Source organism: Oncorhynchus kisutch, linkage group LG8 (genome assembly GCF_002021735.2).
Source record: "Oncorhynchus kisutch isolate 150728-3 linkage group LG8, Okis_V2, whole genome shotgun sequence".
NCBI classification, from domain to species: Eukaryota; Metazoa; Chordata; class Actinopteri; order Salmoniformes; family Salmonidae; genus Oncorhynchus; species Oncorhynchus kisutch.
Genome location: NC_034181.2, coordinates 25,541,312 through 25,560,114, shown reverse-complemented (window position 1 = coordinate 25,560,114; position 18,803 = coordinate 25,541,312). Strand labels below are relative to the sequence as shown.

The 18,803-nt window shown below is 40.7% G+C and overlaps 5 protein-coding genes across 24 annotated transcripts in view; 3 read left to right on the top strand and 2 right to left on the bottom strand.

The window, feature by feature from the left end:
• The first annotated feature begins 481 nt into the window (after positions 1 to 481).
• On the top strand, positions 482 to 2,670 carry LOC109896009 (pyridoxal phosphate phosphatase). Its single transcript, XM_020490179.2, has 2 exons — positions 482 to 1,584; positions 1,723 to 2,670. The coding sequence occupies exons 1-2, from the start codon at positions 981 to 983 to the stop codon at positions 2,046 to 2,048; spliced, it is 930 nt and encodes a 309-aa protein (XP_020345768.1). The 5' UTR covers positions 482 to 980; the 3' UTR covers positions 2,049 to 2,670.
• A 216-nt stretch (positions 2,671 to 2,886) lies between these two features.
• kgd4 (alpha-ketoglutarate dehydrogenase subunit 4) lies at positions 2,887 to 5,925 on the bottom strand. Of its 4 annotated transcripts, none has more exons than XM_020490182.2 (6): positions 5,831 to 5,925; positions 5,527 to 5,646; positions 5,169 to 5,315; positions 4,545 to 4,608; positions 3,756 to 3,949; positions 2,887 to 3,519 (listed from the first exon to the last, which is right to left on the bottom strand). In XM_020490182.2, exons 3-6 carry the CDS (start codon positions 5,271 to 5,273, stop codon positions 3,502 to 3,504), a joined length of 381 nt encoding a protein of 126 aa, XP_020345771.1. In that variant the 5' UTR covers positions 5,274 to 5,315; positions 5,527 to 5,646; positions 5,831 to 5,925; the 3' UTR covers positions 2,887 to 3,501. The 4 variants fall into 4 exon arrangements, with proteins under 4 accessions (XP_020345771.1, XP_020345770.1, XP_020345772.1 ...); XM_020490181.2 differs by having other exon boundaries at positions 5,825 to 5,912; XM_020490183.2 differs by having other exon boundaries at positions 5,223 to 5,315; positions 5,527 to 5,907.
• A 93-nt stretch (positions 5,926 to 6,018) lies between these two features.
• On the top strand, positions 6,019 to 9,629 carry cenph (centromere protein H). Its single transcript, XM_020490196.2, has 10 exons — positions 6,019 to 6,126; positions 6,443 to 6,577; positions 7,215 to 7,270; positions 7,368 to 7,416; positions 7,533 to 7,601; positions 7,802 to 7,858; positions 8,274 to 8,337; positions 8,546 to 8,597; positions 8,843 to 9,003; positions 9,304 to 9,629. The coding sequence occupies exons 2-10, from the start codon at positions 6,456 to 6,458 to the stop codon at positions 9,388 to 9,390; spliced, it is 717 nt and encodes a 238-aa protein (XP_020345785.1). The 5' UTR covers positions 6,019 to 6,126; positions 6,443 to 6,455; the 3' UTR covers positions 9,391 to 9,629.
• A 135-nt stretch (positions 9,630 to 9,764) lies between these two features.
• dimt1l (DIM1 dimethyladenosine transferase 1-like (S. cerevisiae)) lies at positions 9,765 to 13,540 on the top strand. The gene is made up of 12 exons (XM_020490195.2): positions 9,765 to 9,957; positions 10,431 to 10,504; positions 10,699 to 10,785; positions 10,885 to 10,946; positions 11,054 to 11,147; positions 11,250 to 11,299; positions 11,657 to 11,780; positions 11,985 to 12,077; positions 12,211 to 12,275; positions 12,377 to 12,440; positions 12,557 to 12,663; positions 12,757 to 13,540. The coding sequence occupies exons 1-12, from the start codon at positions 9,900 to 9,902 to the stop codon at positions 12,797 to 12,799; spliced, it is 921 nt and encodes a 306-aa protein (XP_020345784.1). The 5' UTR covers positions 9,765 to 9,899; the 3' UTR covers positions 12,800 to 13,540.
• Positions 13,541 to 13,990: 450 nt separating this feature from the next.
• LOC109896011 (kinesin-like protein KIF2A) overlaps positions 13,991 to 18,803 on the bottom strand; it is a 29,873-nt gene continuing 25,060 nt past the window's right edge. For 11 of the 17 annotated variants that reach the window (XM_031829931.1, XM_031829929.1, XM_031829932.1 and 8 more), the window contains 2 exons: positions 17,720 to 17,880; positions 13,991 to 14,776 (listed from right to left, as the gene is read on the bottom strand). In XM_031829931.1, coding sequence (XP_031685791.1) covers positions 17,762 to 17,880 — 119 coding nt within the window. In that variant the 3' untranslated portion in view covers positions 13,991 to 14,776; positions 17,720 to 17,761. The remainder of the gene's footprint in view (positions 14,777 to 17,719; positions 17,881 to 18,803) is intronic. The other 6 variants (XM_020490184.2, XM_020490185.2, XM_020490187.2 and 3 more) reach the window with 1 other exon arrangement.

Sequence of the window (18,803 nt, the reverse complement as noted above, 5' to 3'; positions counted from 1 at the left end):
TTGTTCTTAACTGACTTGTCTAGTTAAATAAAGGTTAAAAAAAATAAAAAAATCTGCGATGACATTACTTCATCTTTGTAATTTACCATGATAAAATGGTAACAACCATTACTGTAGTTGGGTGTGTTGAAAAAGATTCCACGATATGTAATTTTATTTGATTAACAACTTATAACAAAATATACAAAGTATCTTACAAAACAGTATACCAACTAATACAGACAAACTTTATACACAGGGGTATAAACATTTATTTTTTATTTTTTTATACAAAAGGCTTTACAGCGATTTTGGGTTTGTTGTGCTTTACCATTTTTCAGATTATGCAACATTTAAATAAAATGTCAATTCAATACATTTTGTCCACAATCCGGATTTGGGGCGAGTGCTCGGCTCGTTCTCGATGCAGTGTGCTGTTGAAATCTACGCCCACTAGGAGTAATGCGGTGAAAAGACTGTCCATGTTACAACAGAACTTTCTGGTTACATTGAAGGGGATCGATTAAAGTCCCCAGGGCCCGTGTAGGCGTGTTTCGGTTGACAAATTTACGATGCACTGTGCTGCCTTGTGGGCATATTGACCGAGCGTCACATGTAATAGTCTCCTCCTTATTTCACTCTCCTCACCCCTACCTGGGCTCGAAACATTATTAGTGTGCACCCCGCTAACTAGCTAGTCATTTCACACCGGTTACACACAGATTACCGTTCGATTTGAGAATTGCCCTCCTCCCCGTTTTTGCCCGTTGATGTGAGACGGGCCCGGTGCCCCGCGGCTGAGCATAATCGAATCAGCCCATTGTAACAACGTTGGATACAATGCGAACGCTGCAGTTTCATTGGTTTATCATTACAGAAAGGCGTGGTTAAATCTTGTTTATTCTGTTGATTATGAAATGTCAAATAGTGGTTGAAACCTATGACATTTCAGTAGGTTTTGGCATATGAAAAGGTGAGAAATTTGCTATCTAACGTTAAGAATGGCCGGCGCACGCGCCCTCGGCTTCAAGGGATGTAGGAAGATTGGAGGCTCTCAAATAAGAAATCTGCTTAATGCAAAAGATTTCTTCCTTTTCGATTGCGATGGCGTGATATGGCACGGAGAAGAGGCAATAACTGGTGCCCCTAAGGTGGTGAGTTCTTTGATCAAACACGGCAAAAACGTGTTTTTCGTTACAAACAATTGCACTAGGCCACGTAAGAATTACGTGAACAAGTTCTACCGTTTGGGCTTTACTGATGTTATGCAAGAGCAGATATTCAGCTCCTCGTATTGTTCGGCGCTTTACCTGAGAGATGTCGCTAAGGTGCAAGGTAAGGTGTTTGTCATCGGCGGAGAGGGAGTGCGTAATGAACTGTTACAGGCTGGCATTCCTTTCGTTGGTGACGAAGACGCGCCTGACGGCACTATATTTAACTGCGCATTGGCCTCGGATGTCAAAGCGGTCCTCGTTGGACATGATGACAAGTTTACCTTCCTTAAATTGGCCAAAGCCTCCTGCTATTTGCGGGATCCAGAGTGTCTGTTTTTGGCCACTGATGTGGACCCCTGGCACCCGCTGCAAGATGGAAGGATATTGCCAGGTATGGTACCGATGCTGTGCACTAACTAACCTAGCTAGTAAACTAACCGACTGGTGTGCGTGTGGAAGAGAGGAACAGAGCTAGAGAAAAATAATAATAACATGTACTCTATTTCCAACCCCCATCTCTCTCTGTCAGGTTCTGGGTGTCTGACAGCAGCGCTGGAAGTGGCCACAGGTCGGAAGGCTATGGTGATAGGCAAGCCCAGTCCCTTCATGTTTGAGTGCATCTCCAGCCAGTTCAGAGTTGACCCAGCCCAGTGCCTGATGGTGGGTGACCGCCTGGAGACAGACATGCTGTTTGGGGCCAACTGTGGCCTGGATACCATGCTTACACTCACAGGGATCTCTCAGATGAAGACAGCCCAGGAGTACAGAGACAGTGATCACTCCACAAATCAGAGCTTTGTACCGGACTATGTAGTGGATACCATTGCTGACTTCTTACCTGCTTTTGAGGACTGACTTTGTGTTTCAGATGGTGGTGTTGTCGGTTCACCAGTGTTGAGTGACTCTGCTGTTATAACTGTCTTATAACTGACTGTTCAAAATATTACTAAGTTTAAGAAAAACAGTTGTAGGATCAGGAGTGAAATGTTTCTTTATTCCAGTATTGGTTGTAAGAACTATTCATCCCAGGTAATGCTTTTTGTTAACATTAAAGGTTCTAGCAATCAGGTCTCAATAATGTTGACATTTTTGGCAGTGCGTGTAATATTCCAATGCATTTTTGATGTGTATAGTGGTGTAAACGTGATGTGGTCTGTGTTTCAGATATCCCTTATGGGTTTTAGAAGAACATGTGAAAGGCCATTCAGAAATATGGATCTTCACATGTTCTGTGACCGTTGCAGACTTACCACATTGATATGAGGCAATCAATGCACATAGTATTGGAGAAACACTGAAAACATTTGAAAAAAAGCTTTGAGATAATGACTATTTGTCTTTTCAATGTATGATCTTGTAAGTCATTTAATACAACTGGTGCCAGTACTGTCAGTTGAACTATCCCTGTTGTGAACTCCTTTGCTGGAAGACTGAAATGTGAGATTTTTGACATTCATATTAGACTATTTCCCTTGGGTGTGGTGTTTACATTTATTGGATCTGACAATACATGTCATATTTTATGATATCTGAACACTCCTGTCTCAATGCATCATTCTCTAAATCCTCAACACCAGACATAAAACCAAGTTAGATGTTAATGTTCTAACATGTATAAGAGTGTGTGTTAAGGTCCATTGTTTACCCACTGTGGCACAAATGCCATCTTAAATATAAAGAAAATCACAGGCAATTTCACAGTAATGATTTTAATCACTCTTGTCCAATAACAAAATCCATTCACTGCCATTATGTATCCTACTTGCTTTGTACCCGAACAAATTTGCACCAGATTAATCCATGTTAATCTGGGCCATGAGAAATGAGCCCTTCATTTTCTTCAGTTTTGTGGCGTAATTCAGTCTGGTCCTTGTCATAGAAATATGCAACTATCGACAACAATGTAGTGTAGGGATAACGGGCCGGTCAATGGTACACAGATGTACTGTTGATGCCAACATTAACCTTCAAGGTTTGAATTAAGTGAAGGTGTAAAATAGTGAGCACTGGATGAGGTGGGTGCTGAACAAATAATATAATTGGAAGATTTACTGTAATGGCTTTTCTTCTAAAATAAAACAATTAAAATGTACCCATTGAAATTAAGGTAGAATCAAGCAAAAAATATCTACAGTCACATCTTTAAAAATAAACTTTATATGTACAATTTCAACATGAATAAAATCTTTATTCTGCATGACGTTTAATGAGGTGTTGCAGCAGGTCCTCTTGTTGAAGAACAAAATTAGGCAAAGAAAATGATTTCCACAGATAAGGACCTTGGTTGCATTCACTGAGTCACTCAACTTTACTCTGGTCCACCACGCTGAAAAATAAACCAGAAGAAGAGTTGGTGGTTAGTGAGATCTTAACTGTATTACAACACTAAGGTAACAGTTAATGCACTTTGTGTACCCGGGATGCCTTCTGTAACACTACGGGCTGAATTCAAAGCACATATCATACCCATGAGTGTAGCCGTATGTTACCACCTGTTACTTTTTAAAATCAACAATATCACACAATTACAGCACTTCTTCAGTGCCACAGATCGGCATTAACCTGAATATAGTCCATCTCTTCTGCTTCCAGTGCTCTCCTGCGGTATCTTTGGGGGAGTTCCTTCACTGTGGCCAAGCTGTCTGGGGTTCCAGGGAGCCGAGTGAGAGGTCCAGGGGGTCTTGATAACGGCAGCGGCACTACAAGTGGAGGTGGACTAGGAGAGCTGACTGCTAATGTTTTAAGAGCCTCTTGGACTGAAAGAGGAAATGGTTGTTTGTTTTTAAACAATATTCATGTAGCTTTTAAAATCAGTGACTTTATTGTTTTAAACATCCTTTGTGTTTTATGTTATTTTAATTCATCACTTTTATTGCTTCATTAGCACATTCAGAGCACTGTTTCTATAATGAAATTGGAAAGGACTAAAATATCCTCTTCCTAAATTACACAGTCGTTGACATGTTTTTTAAAAATGGAAAATCAAGTCAGTGTTTCCCCTTTTATTTGAAAAGAACCTCATAACAATACCCAGGTTGGCCAACATAATGTCAAACTAACAGAGGACAAATGTTTTTAATGCGGTGAGCTACAAAGTAATATTACAATAGAACATTGTTTGACGCAATTCATACTGCCTATCATGTTCAAGTTAATGCAACTAATCAACATGCAACAAACACATTGATATGCAATAGGCTACATGTTGACGAACAAAGCATAATTGCATACAGTAGCCATGTCCCTGAACAGTCAAAGGGTGGAATGTCCTCTTCAATAGGGTTAGCACTATGCATGGACAAAAAGAAAACAATAGCTAGTGCAACATCAAACTGACAAGTTGCTACTCACCATTCGGCCTGGGTACCCCCTCTCTGTTGGGAAACTTGATTAGTGGAGCATGAGGTTTCACAGCCTGAAAGGTAGTCAAATGAAACCAGACAAATTAAAATCAACCACTTAAATTAAAAGTAGTTGTTATGACACACTTGTCTTTTGCAGCCAGCCAGTCCTATATACTGTTTAATGCTATGAAGTGAAAACAATGCCATATTGTATTGTAGGCCTACACATGTTTATCATTACTTTGAATAAACTGCATACTGGGAAGCTGCATGGAGATAACTAACCAGCTAGCTACTGGACAAAATAAATGAGCTAGCTAGAGTAAACACTTTGACAGGAAGAACTACTGATTAATGAACTTGCTATTTTTAGCCTTAGTTCAACACCAAACCACATAAATCATGTTACACTTATGCCAGTTAGAGTGGAGCTAGTTTTCTAGTATATAGATGAAAGTTGACTAACTACATGCTAACATTTTGAAATTTCATGCAGACCAACAAGGGCATTTAGCACGGGTAGCTTGCTCGTTAGCTTTGGGGATGCACAACAATAACATAAATGTCGCTGGTTTCTGACCTTGAAACCGTAACGTCTTACATTAACTAGTCAACTTTTAAATGTACTCACTTGAGTGACAAGAGTTGTTGCAGAGCGATAAATTACCCAGTTAGACAAGCGTACCTGTACAACCCGCCCAACAGTCGCCATTTTGCTACTGACTTTGCCCCCCATGACCTCACGGGTCTTCTTCCGGTTGAAAACAATTCGCAGTTCCTAAAAAGTACCAGAGCATTTGTCATGTGAAAATAACCAAGTTCACTGTATGGAAACCATAGGTTGAGAACAACGGTATGGATGGGATGTGATGCGAATGTGAGCTGTCAAAAAGCTAACCGGGTCACCGGCAGATAACACCGTCACATTCAGAGTCAAATACAGAATAAAACATCTATGTACGGGCTCCAAACCCTTTATAATTTCTTACCTTTGTATAGATGCAGTCAGCTGAAAATAGGCTTTATTATTCGAAATAACAGTAAACGTTCAGGTCAGTTTCTCATGCCATTACTGTCAAACGTGACTTTTGCTTGCACCAACTTGATTTCTAAGAATAACACAAGGAAAATCCTCTTAATCGATCAAAATGCTGGTAGCAGACAAATTCCATCAACCACATTGAGCTACGTAGGGTCCATTGAAAAGTAACATTGTTTTATACGTCCAAATAATCACTATAGAGTATAAGCAATGACAACCGCGGTTAGCAAAGGAAAATAACCTACCGGTACCTTAATTTTACTCCGCCTAGAAAAAAGCGGGGGGATACTGAAGAATTACTTGGTCACGTGGTTAGTCTTAATTTCCTGGCGGTATATTCAATATTGCACCAAGAGCCTATCATCGAGTCGAATTTTAAAGGACGTGACGTTTAACCAATGGAAATATTGTTACGGAAATTGTTAAAATGACTTGTCCAATAGGATTAAACTTCTCACTTCAGTTGAGTAGAAATGTTGTATTGGTTTGCAAGTTAACTGCTAAAGGGAATCCATACATTGTTTGTGTATTGAAAACTAAGAAAAGGGTACGTATTATATAAACGTCTGTATTATATATTATATTTCAGTTAGTGTTAATTAATTAGTTGCTTTCAAGTTCTTGCCCGACATTCCTGTCATTTAGCTGGCTAGCTAACTTTAGCTGTGGTTGTCTGCTTGCCTTTATCTAAGTCGTTCACTGATCATCTCTGGTTTCACTGACTTAGATGGAAAAGTAATTACAGAGTTAAACAATTACAGAAAATCATAGCTAAATGTCCTTTCCTTGAGTTGATTGTTCTTCTCTATGGTTCTCTTGACGTTGGCGGTGAACACACTGACTGACACTATTTAATTTTCCAGGCAATAATTGAACATGGAGTCCTTGGATATACTGGAGAACCTTGCCTCAAGTCTTGAGACCATGGCATTGAATGGTTTTCAGGCTACTACGGTTGACAATGGACAGAAGGACAGCTCACCTGCAGAGATGCTAAGGTTTCTCCACAATTCTTATCTATAGATTATTCAATCATTCTGCAATACTTTCAGATGAATATGTATCATTCAGAATTACCATTTAACCAACCCATCTGTCATAGAGTATGTAATACAGGTAACTGCCAAAATAATAGAAACACTTGAGTAAATGAGGGATGCAAAGTATACTGAATCAGGTGCTTCCATCCAGGTGGGGTTTCTTCGGGAAACGTGCCTCAATGAAGGGATGGGATAGCCCCTGTACTTCAGCATGAGGATGAAAAGGGCAGTTTTCCTGGAAAATTAGCAGTATTTTCGATCTTCTCAATGGAGCAGTGTGGATAAAGGTACAATTTTGAGCACAGTGGCATATCCCATCCCTGCTTTGAGGTACTCTTTCCCGACCAATATCTCGTGCCGGCTCCATGGTTTCTTAATGTAATCATGACTGCTTTACGATCTCAATGCAGCTCGGAATGGTTGGTATCTTCTGGCAAGGTGCAATTGAAGCTGTTCTGGCTCGTGGAGGCCCAACGCCCTATTAAGAGACTTTGTTGGTGTTTCCTTTATTTTGGCAGTTACCTATGAATATAGCTGCCACTTCTTAACAAGACTTGGTATTAAATTCTACATTCATGAGTGTTTCTCCCTTCAGGATGAAAGAACAGATGTCAAATCAATGTTTTGAGATGGCAGTGAAGCTCCAAGCAGGTAAATTACATTACCTTTATTACTGAATTGGGTATGCTGATATACTATGTGACAATAAGACTGTAATTATTTAGCAATTTCAAATGTTCTTTATCAGGAAAAAGCAAAAGATCTTCTTGCAGTGCATCTGATGCTGAGAAAGACTTGTGAGTGTCTTTAGTTTGCAATATCGTCTCACGTAGGCCTATCCATAACCAAAAGGAATATTTTCTCAACTCATATTTTGAAAATGTGGATTTCTTTGTCTCTGGATAATCCACAGGCTGGATTATGCAAATACTTTGGAGGAAGCAAAAATCATTCATTTTAACAAGACATTGGCCTTACACAGGTAACTATCACATTTCTGTATTGATATGTAGAGTAATGGTCTTTCAATCCATTAATTACTAGTGCATTAGTTATGATAATAGTCATGTGTTGCTTGCAAACCCTTTAAGTAGAAGTTTGGCGCATCAGTTCCATTTGGACAGTCTACATTTTTTTAATATTTTTTTTTTACTGATTTATACATTGTTTTGTATTTGTCAGGATGCAGGTGTGGCATGCCATCTCTGAGAAGCTGAAACAGAGTGATCCAGAGGCTGTGTAAGTCCAACAGGAGCAGATTGTAACAGCCTGTTTGCGTCCCAAATGGCACCCAATTCCCTATATAGTCCACTACTGTTTACCAGAGCCATATTTACTATATAGGAAATAGGGTGCCAGGAAATAGACCCTGTCTTATTGATAGCAGTTCCTCCTAAACTGGCCTTTGAGAATAAAAAATATTATTAACACTACCATTGATATACTTTGGGATTGATTTGAATTTGTTTGCATTGTTTGTAAAAATGTCAATTACACAAACCACCAATAGTTATCAGTTGTTTCCCTACCGACATTGTTATTACACTTTACCTGCCTATACTGTACATAACTAACGTTACCAATTTAAAAACATGTAACTATATATTTTTAGCACTACTTGATGTGGTGTGGGGCCTGTATATTTTTATTCCAGAGCAATGAGGGGACTGACCGGTTGTAGCCTAGACCTTTGTTCAAAGATAAAGACACTTCAGCAGGTGGGTGCATCTGTTTTCAATATGGTTGGAAGTTTTCAACAATCTGATGGTGTGATTGTTATCCAACCGTTTTATAAATGAGAACAGAATTGTTTATTGTTTTCATCAGAAAAACGGTGCAGTCATTGGCTTGGCTCTGCTGTGGTGTCACCAATTGTTGCAGATTTATGGAATGCTCTTTCTGACCTCTTGTTTGCTTTGTCAAAAGGAATCATGTGAGCTGCAGAACCAAATCACAGATGTTAAAAAGCAGAGGCTAGGTATTACATCACCCACACTATTACTGCTTTACCAAGGATGTATAGGAAAGTTCAAATGTATTTTTTTAACCTACTCTTATGAGGGTGTAAGAATTCACTAAATTTTAATGAAGATTAACAATCACTTCTTTAGTGAATGTTTTCGTACTTTGCCTTGTAGTTCAGGAGGATAAGTGACATGAATAAAATAAAATCCCTCAAGCATATTTTATTCCTTGACATATGTTTTATTTATTTTTCTGCAGATCTAAAGCGTCTCACTCATGAGAAGATGAAGGAGATGGATGAACTGAAGAGGAAGAGGGAGCACCCAGAGGCAGAGAAGTACAGAAATGTCCTGCAGAAAGGCCAGTCTCATCTGGAGAAGTACCAGAAGATGGCCACCATCACACAGAATGTCCTGCGGGTAAATTGCACTCTATATCTTTAAGAATACAGCTCTTTATTCTTAGGGTGTGTCCCAATAATATCTAATTTATTTTGAAGTGTGCACTTGATTACTTCGTCTCACAAATCTGAAAGCTTTGGACTCGTGTGAATGTCCATGATATTTCTTGTACCAGTCATTTCCTTCCAAATCAGTAAAGGGATGTGGGGAAGGAGATTTAATTGGGACAGAGCCTTGGTGCCAAGAGGATGGTAGCATTTTACCTGTTCTGTTAATAATGTCAAAACTCATGATGCTATGTTGTTGTTTTTTCTCCAGGGGATCATCATTGCCAGTAAAGTGAACTGGAGAGACGACCCCAAATTGAGAGACATCTCCATGACGCTGGAGGACATTCCCATCTGAGGAATGAGCTTTCCGCATGGAAGGGAAACATTTCTGTGACATTGTATAATATGTTCAGTTATCAAGGGAGAGGGGGGAGAGGGATAACATTAACTGATGTTAAGAGCACTTGGTAAAGTGCATAATACACTGCATCAGAGATGGACATATTTTTGTAATAAACCATTAGTTGTTTTTACAATAAAAAGCATATTTGTATTGACCATGTGTTTTTATGAATAAAACTGCTGTTCACCAGTTTTGAAATGTAGTAAATGTTTTAGTGAAAGGATGGGAAAGAAATTTGATGCATGATGAAACTACAAGTGTATGGCTCTGCCAGTAGATGGCGGTACGCACCAATCGGCAAAGGTTTCTACCATTCTAACCACCGCAGCACATTTCCTGCAGACGTCATAAGTCAGGATATTTCGGTTATTTGCACGTGTCGATTTTTTTTGTTTTTGCGACTGGAACAATTTTTGTGTAATTAGTTTTTCTTTGGGAGTGTCTCAAAAGTCGATTGAAAAATGCCAAAAGTAAGGGCAGAAAAGAAAACCAGACAACACCAACAGGTTAAAAACCAAGGTTTGTTTCAGCTGTTTCTAGTATCTAGCAGCTAACGTTAGCAGTGGCTTAGTGCGATTCGGAGCTAGAAAGTGGCAGATACGTTTTTAACAAACGTTAGCTAGTCAGGCTTATGTCTATATATATATAGGACGGTAGGCTGGTTATATATATATATATAGGCTAGAAAGAAGACACTCATTATTAATCTGGCGTGATTTATTTAACCGTGCGTTAGCTAATATCTGGCGTAATTTAGTAGATACTAAGTTAGCTAGTTCATTATGTTAACAGCATAAGGTGGCGTTGTGGTCTAAGGCACTGCATCTCGGTGCTAGAGACCCTGGTTCGATCCCGGGCAGCACAATTGGCATAGCGTCGTCCGGGTTAGCGGAGAGTTTGGCCTGGGTAGGCCTTTGTAAAATAAGAATTTGTTCTTAACTGACTTGCGTAGTTGAATTAAACATAAAACAATTTATGTAAATATGTTCTAGGGGTCATGTTCAACACTGGCCTTGGTCAACACATCTTGAAAAACCCACTGGTAGTCAATGGAATCATTGAAAAGGTAATGTACTGGTTGTAACCACTTTGTTTACCATTGGTAAAGGTCAAGGATCACAACCACTCCTTCTACAATCTTCATAAGCATGCACAGAAATGCCTTCACATTTTCAAGCAGCTGTACCCTCTCTGGTCAATATTACATGATATTGATAGGAAGGCTCACTGACTGACATGTTCCGATATCCATGTTGGCAGGCTGCTCTCAGGCCGACCGATGTGGTGTTGGAGGTGGGACCTGGCACAGGAAACATGACTGTCAAACTGCTTGAGAAAGCCAAAAAGGTGAGAGATGCGTTCTTACTGTCAGTGAATGTTTGTAGCTAAAGGCTTATTTGAAGCTTCTGGTACTTACTGTTGCTTTCATTTTCCCCTTGTCTGAAGGTAGTGGCCTGTGAGTTGGACGGTAGGCTGGTTGCTGAGCTCCAGAAGAGAGTGCAGTGCACGTGAGTACTTGCCATAACTTAGCTACTGAGATACATTTACAATTCCTTAAAAGGGGAGTATAAGTTGAAACTGTGATAGTGACATCTGTGTTCATTGTCTGTAATAGGCCTATGCAAACTAAACTACAGATCTTAGTGGGGGATGTCCTGAAAACAGAGCTGCCTTTCTTTGATGTCTGTGTTGCCAATTTACCTTACCAGGTAAAACTCATCACCCTCAGTAACCAACACTTACCCAGTTCAGTAGCATAATTCTGACAATAATACATACCTACAGAAACATGTTTCATTGTTGTTTTGCAGATTTCATCACCTTTTGTCTTCAAGTTACTTCTGCACAGGCCTTTCTTTAGGTAAGAGACGAGAAGCTGGCTGGTTCCAGAGCTGCAAAACTCCCCTGATACTGTCAGATTGTTTCCCCCCTCATCCATTAGTACACTCGGGGGCCAAATGTGAACCTCAAACAGGCATTGGTAGACCAGACTGTTGTGTAAATCATGCATTATTATCAATGTGAGATATTTAGGGACATTTGAGTGATGTGCATGGATCTCAAGTTGGGATTTGGCCAAATCAAAGTGTATTTGTCATATGCACAGGATACAGTGTAGTGTACACAGTACAATGACATGCTTACTCGCAAGCTCTCCTCATAAACAGTGCAACAACTTAAACAACGGCTAAAACCATTTGATTTGGTGTCTTGTCAGATGTGCAGTGCTGATGTTCCAGAGAGAGTTTGCCATGCGTCTGGTTGCCAAGCCTGGAGACAAGCTGTACTGCAGGCTATCCATCAACACTCAGCTGCTGGCTCGAGTAGACCACCTCATGAAGGTCAGTGGGATCTCTTGCTTGCATCCCAAATGGGCTCTGGTCAAAAGTAGTGCACTATATAATAGGGAATAGGATGCCATTTACATTTTGGGACAGAACCATTGACTCAGCCATGAAACTGACATTGTTGCATGCGGACTATTGTGTTTCTCAGCTATGTTTCATTCTTGCTTCATTCTTAATTCTCATTTCTCTCTTGCTCAGGTGGGGAAGAATAACTTCCGTCCTCCTCCTAAAGTGGAGTCGAGTGTTGTCAGAATAGAGCCTAAGAACCCACCACCTCCTGTTAACTTCCAGGTAAGTGTTAGTTCTGTGAAGGTGATTGTATAAGAGACATGGTTCACTGTCACCTACATGGGAAAGATAGGAGTTTAAATGTTCTGCTGCACAGTAGGTCTTGTGATCAGGTTTGTAATCTTGCCTCCAACAGGAATGGGATGGTCTCGTCAGAATTGCATTTGTGAGGAAAAACAAAACCCTCAATGCAGGTTTCAAGTGAGTACCAAAACAAAGCATATTCAAATCATTCTTGGTCATATCCTGTCAGCCTCAAATGGTTGTGTGACAAGCTATAGCCTGAAGATGGTTCTTTCCAGGTCCACTGCAGTTGAGCAGCTGTTGGAGAAGAACTACAGGATTCACTGTTCAGTACACAACGTGGTAAGCACACACATGCCAATATTCCACTTATGCAGTCTATATTTTCACATTCTGGATGTGGTTGGGTGATTTATTACTAGTTAACGAGTCATTACTTTTGTTTGTTTCTGGAACAGGAAATCCCAGCAGACTTCAGCATCACCAAGAAGATTGAGAGTGTTTTGCAGGAGGCTGAGTTTAGTGAGAAGCGAGCCAGGAGCATGGACATGGATGACTTCATGGTGTAAGTGGAGCTGGACTATTCTTTTGTTTGCAGTTTTTTTTCTCCTTTAATGTTGTTTTTTTTGAGATTCTTCATGTCATGTCTTCTATCCAGACTTCTCCACGCGTTCAACTCTGCTGGGATCCACTTTTCCTAACTGGACAGCTGAGGACTTTGTGCAGGAGCGCAATATGGTGACAACATATCCAGTTGTTAAACCTCCAGTGTTCTTTAAAGAACAGAAACTGGAAGCTTTTATAGATTGAGATCACATCAAGAGTCATGTGATAACTACTTTCACTGGCTGGAGGAATGCAGCAAGACACCTCACTCATGGACTACCTTCATCATGCCTTTTATATGAACATGAAAGCTGGTGATAAGTGAAACTGTTTGTTTTGCGGAAATGTACATATTTACTAAGCGGTAACAGGTATAGTTGATGTTCATACATAAAACAGGTGACACAAGTACCTGTTGAGATGTGTTCTATGGTCAGCCCTACAGTATGTGCTTGGTTGTCATGGATAGGTTGAAAAATATACTTTGTCAGAGGAGCCCTGAGCTAATCTTTGTTTCATGAAGTTACGCAATTCATGACTGCTTTACCACCATAAAAAAATTACCTTAACTCTTCATCGGAAAGACATAGCAGGATAGTAATAGCTAAGGTATGCAAAATATGACATAACTTGGGTAGAGTGCAGCAAAGCCTGTTTGAATACTCCCATCTCCCTATGAAGTCTGCCTCTAGATGGTGCTGGTGTCACTTCTGCCGAGTTACAGGGACAGAGTCACCACAGTCCCTGACAACTGTCTCTGGGTCCTACAAACAAAGGACATCACACTGCTTACACACACACACACACCCTATCATTAAACTAGAGGTTTTCCTACCCATGACGACTGGAAATGAATCAAGGGCTATATATAATCCGTGTCGTAGCTCGATTTGACATTTAAATGCAGTATTCACGGTAAAACATGCATGTCGGTGCAATCGGAAATAGCGTTTAAATATCAACCGTACTGTAATGGGTTCTGGATTGCATCTAGCCCAAATTATCATACAGTGTTACTCAGCCCTGTAAAATCCAGGTTGTATTTTGACTGCATGTGCATTTGTCAGTTAAGGAGACTATTGAGAGGTTCTAATGGCATTTCAGTGGTGCAGGTCAAGGGTCAAATCAAACAGGATACTCTTCGAGCGTTGGGCCAGTAACCGAAAGGTTGCTGGATCGAATCCCCGAGCGGACAAGGTAAAAATGTGTTCCCCGGGGGCTGAAGAGGTGATTAAGGCTGCCACTCTGATTGAGGGTTTGGGTTAAATGCGGAAGACACATTTCAGTTACCACTGACTAGGTATCCCCTTTATTACTTCCGCCAGTGTTACATCTGTGGCAAACACAGAAACATACGCAACAGTAGGTCAGTGGTATTTACTATACATTTGTCTTTACAAAGTTAAATGGGTGAAAAAAGACTTTTTGCAGTATTAAATAACGGAGAACAAAACAGAATCAAACTATAGACAAGGACTGGTAAGACATGAGAACCACAACTAGATTTGACTTCCTCTCAACTCAGGAAATTGAAGAGGGAAAGAAAGACTGGCCCTACAGAGTAATGTCTATTCTGTACAGTGCCAACTGAGCAGGGAACCAACCACACACGTTGGAGGCCAACAGAGAGTTGCACATGCATACATGTCAATCAGACCTACCAGAATACACAACACTGGTGTTGTATAACCCAAAAGCACAACCAACATGGAGGTCTCTGATGAAGACAAGTCAACAGCCGTTCAATTTAAAGTACAAAAAATAAAATAGAACAGGGCAAAACAAGAGTGAAAATGTAAAATCAGCTATAAAAGGGATCCACGGTTGCATTCCCCTCCAGTTATTTCTGATGACATCCGTGGTGAGCCTGATTAGAAAACAGATGAGTCCGTTTCTTTGTGACAGCTGTGCCACGTTTTTATAGTTTTGTGCCACTGCCCATTCCACACACAGACCACATCCCCCTCCCATGTCAGGTCTGGTCTACAGCAGGGCACGTGGCCTCTTAGGATTGATCTGCTTACTGGCTTGTTCCTCTTCTTGGAGCGACGAGCGGAACGACTTCACTTTATCTGAAAAGAAAGGAGCAGAAAGAGTGGATTAGATATTACTGCTTATTAAAAGAATACGATGATTCATGTTAATAAAAGTGAAACCTACTACTGAATGTCAACGGTGATACATGCAGAGAGACCAAAATCAACAAAAGAATGAAAGAGGTGGAGAATACAAATATGCTGGCATGCATACGCCAGGAGTCAAAATAAATCGCTAATTTTGAGCATGTGGACACCCCTTAAAATTAGTGGATTTGGTGATTTTTCAGCCACACACGTTGCAGAAAGGTGTACAAAATCAAGTACACTGCCATGCAATCTCCATAGACAAATATTGGCAGAAGAATGGCCCGTACTGAAGGGTCAGTGACTTTCAACATTGCACCATCATGGGATGGCAAATTTCTGCCCTAATAGAGCTGCCCCGGTCAACTGCAAGTTCTGTTATTGTGAAGTGGAGACATTGAGGAGCAACAGCTGCGAAGTGGCACCCCACACAAGCTCACAGAACAGGATCGCTGATGCGCGTAAAAATTGTCTGTCCTCGGTTGCAACTAGGGTTGCAAATTTTGGGGAATATTCAAAACGTGGAAACTTTCCGTGGGAATTAACAGGAATATATGGGAATTAATGGAAATATATGCAAATTACTTTTAAATGGTATTAATATTATGTTTTTTTTGTTGCATTGGATATATTTACCATATCATATGGAGACAGAAACAAACATTTGACCTTATAAGTAGACAATTGCAAATGATTAAATCCTTCCAATATAAATTTAAAAAACAATTCAGTTACAAATTTTACTTTAATTGAGTTGACTCTTCACATCACCAACTACTTCTCTGATAGAGTTCAGTGTGTCAAATCGGAGGGTCTGCTGTCCGGACCCCTGGCAGTCTCTATGGGGTGCCACAGGGTTCAATTCTTGGACCGACTCTCTTCTCTGTATACATCAATGATGTCGCTCTTGCTGCTGGTGAGTCTCTGATCCACCTCTACGCAGACGACACCATTCTGTATACTTCTGGCCCTTCTTTGGACACTGTTAACAACCCTCCAGGCAAGCTTCAATGCCATACAACTCTCCTTCCGTGGCCTCCAATTGCTCTTACAGTTCTCAGTCGCTTTGGTGCATTTCTTAGATCAAAAGTGCAATTCTTGATACTACTTGTACAAATTCCAAATCATCTAGTCACTTGTGCACCTCATTAAAGCAATTTCTTATTCCTTTGAACAAATTGCAATTGATAATGTACAAGTGTCAGCTTTTTTCCACATTATCAATTGCTCATGTCATGTTGATCAAAATATAGTAGATGGTTCTCTGTTGAATAGTCTTACCCCTCAAAACATCTAGGCATTAGTTCCTTGCATAAGCCATTACATGCAAAATTGTTGAACTGTCATAAACTGTCAAGCATAGTTTTACACATTTCTATTAGACCTTTTATACAAAAACGTGAATTGATGAATCGTGCAGGTGAAATTGACCCTCACTCATGAAGGAATGTAAAGTGTTAGTTCAACCAACAATCAACCAGTTGTCTAAATTGCTCAAAGGTGCATCTCATGAAGAATCAATTGGCAAGCATTTATAGACAGACCACAACACAGAGTTGCAATTTTCCAATAATGGATGGACCAGGAAACGAACAGGGTCAACAGCCAAGAGGAGGAAGAAGAGGAACAAGGATGCGTGGTGGAAGGCAAAACAGAGGAAGAGGCAGAAGAGGACATAGGCGCATATCTGATGACATAAGGGCCACTATTGTAGACCATGTTGTCAATCATGGCCTTACAATGGCTGAGGCGGGTCGAAGGGTGCAGACGAATATTGGGAGATCAACCGTGTCCTCAATAGCTCAAACGTTTCGAAGAGAGACCAGGTATGTCCACCAATGTACAGTGCACTGTTACTGTATATAAGTATACTGTATACTTCCTACAATGCTTCATATTACAGTAGTCCACTTGTATTTCACAGCATACAGAAATATACTCTATACAGATACATACTGCACCTTACATGCACCCACCTGTATGTTTTACAGTAAAATGTGTGTTCGCATAGTTTTTGTCTATGTGAAAGTGTGCGATGCATCACTGCATTTTTCCCCACATAGGACTGCAAGATTACCTCAAACCAGTGGCAGAGGACACCTTTTCACACCTCAACAGGAGGAGGCTATTTGCACCATGGTCCGAGTAACCAATGCCATGAGACTCAGGGAAATACAAAGGACCATTATAGAAGACAATGATGTCTTTGAAAACATCCATACGGTTAGCATCTCAACCATCGACAGGGTGCTGCATAGAAACCAGATGAGTATGAAACAGTTGTACCGTGTACCATTCCAAAGGAATGAGGACAGAGTTAAGGAGCTACGGTACCAGTATGTACAGGTAAAACATATCTATGTAACTACTTTACAGCAACATTTTATAGTGATACATAGTACAGTAAGCATAAACTGCACACATTTCCATTGCTGTGGAAGGAACATGCAATATATGAACATTTTATGTCACTCTTCCTTACCAAAACAAATTCAACTGTGTGTTCTGGGATATAGCGTATAATGGAGTTGGAATCAAGTGAACCCTCTCACAACTTTGTATACGTGGATGAGGCTGGCTTCAACTTGACCAAATGCAGAAGGGGTCGGAATATCATCGGTCACAGTGCTACTGTGGATTTGCCAGGCCAACGGGGAAGAAATATCACCATGTGTGCTGCTATTTTCGGAGCATGGTGTCCTAACCTCTATCCCCCTTATAGGGCCATACAACACCCAGCATCTACTCAACTTTTTAGAGACTCTCTACAGGGCTCTCATCCCTGATGATGAGAGGGGTCTGTTTAGAGAGGACTTGCCAAAGTATGTGGTCATTTGTGATAATGTGAGTTTCCATCGATCAAACATCATAAGGCAATGGTTTGTGACCTACCTGAGGATGCTCATAGAATTCCTCCTCCTTATTCACCATTCCTTAACCCAATTGAGGAGTTATTTTCAGCATGGAGGTGGAAGGTGTACGATCGTCAGCCACACACAGATGACCCTGCTGGCTGCAATGGATGCAGCATGTGAGGACATCACAGTAGACACCTGCAGAGGATGGATAAGGCATTCCAAAAGTCTTTCCACGATGCATTGGAAGGGAAAATATCCGGTATGATGTGGATGAGAATATGTGGGCCGACAGACAGGCACGTCTGGATGTGTAGAGACAGCACAACAGTGCTGCGGGCAAAGTTGTGCCTTAGGGGTGGTTTCCTGTGTTTCTTTCTAATTTTGTTTTTTTCCCTTTGTGCCCCTTGGGATGTCCAGTCTCTTTCAATCAATAACCCACATACAGTAATATGTAAATAGTACTGTTGAAATTGATATATGCCATAGAAGTGCTATATGCCATAGAATTTTCAATACAGTAACTGTCATCCAAACTGTAGCCTAAGTTTACATAAGGTAATACTGTCTTAAGTTTCTCAATACTTTGTTATATACCCTTTGTTGGCAATGACAGAGGTCAAACGTTTTCTGTTAGTCTTCACAAGGTTTTCACACACTGTTGCTGGTAATTTGGCCCATTCCTCCATGCAGATCTCCTCTAGAGCAGTGATGTTTTGGGGCTGTTGCTGGGCAACACGGACTTTCAACTCCCTCCAAAGATTTTCTATGGGGTTGAGATCTGGAGACTGGCTAGGCCACTCCAGGACCTTGAAATGCTTCTTACGAAGCCACTCCTTCGTTGCCCGGGCGGTGTGTTTGGGATCATTGTCATGCTGAAAGACCCAGCCACGTTTCATCTTCAATGCCCTTGCTGATGGAAGGAGGTTTTCACTCAAAATCTCACGATACATGGCCCCATTCTTTCCTTTACACGGATCAGTCATCCTGGTCCCTTTGCAGAAAAACAGCCCCAAAGCATGATGTTTCCACCCCCATGCTTCACAGTAGGTATGGTGTTCTTTGGATGCAACTCAGCATTCTTTGTCCTCCAAACACGACGAGTTGAGTTTTTACCAAAG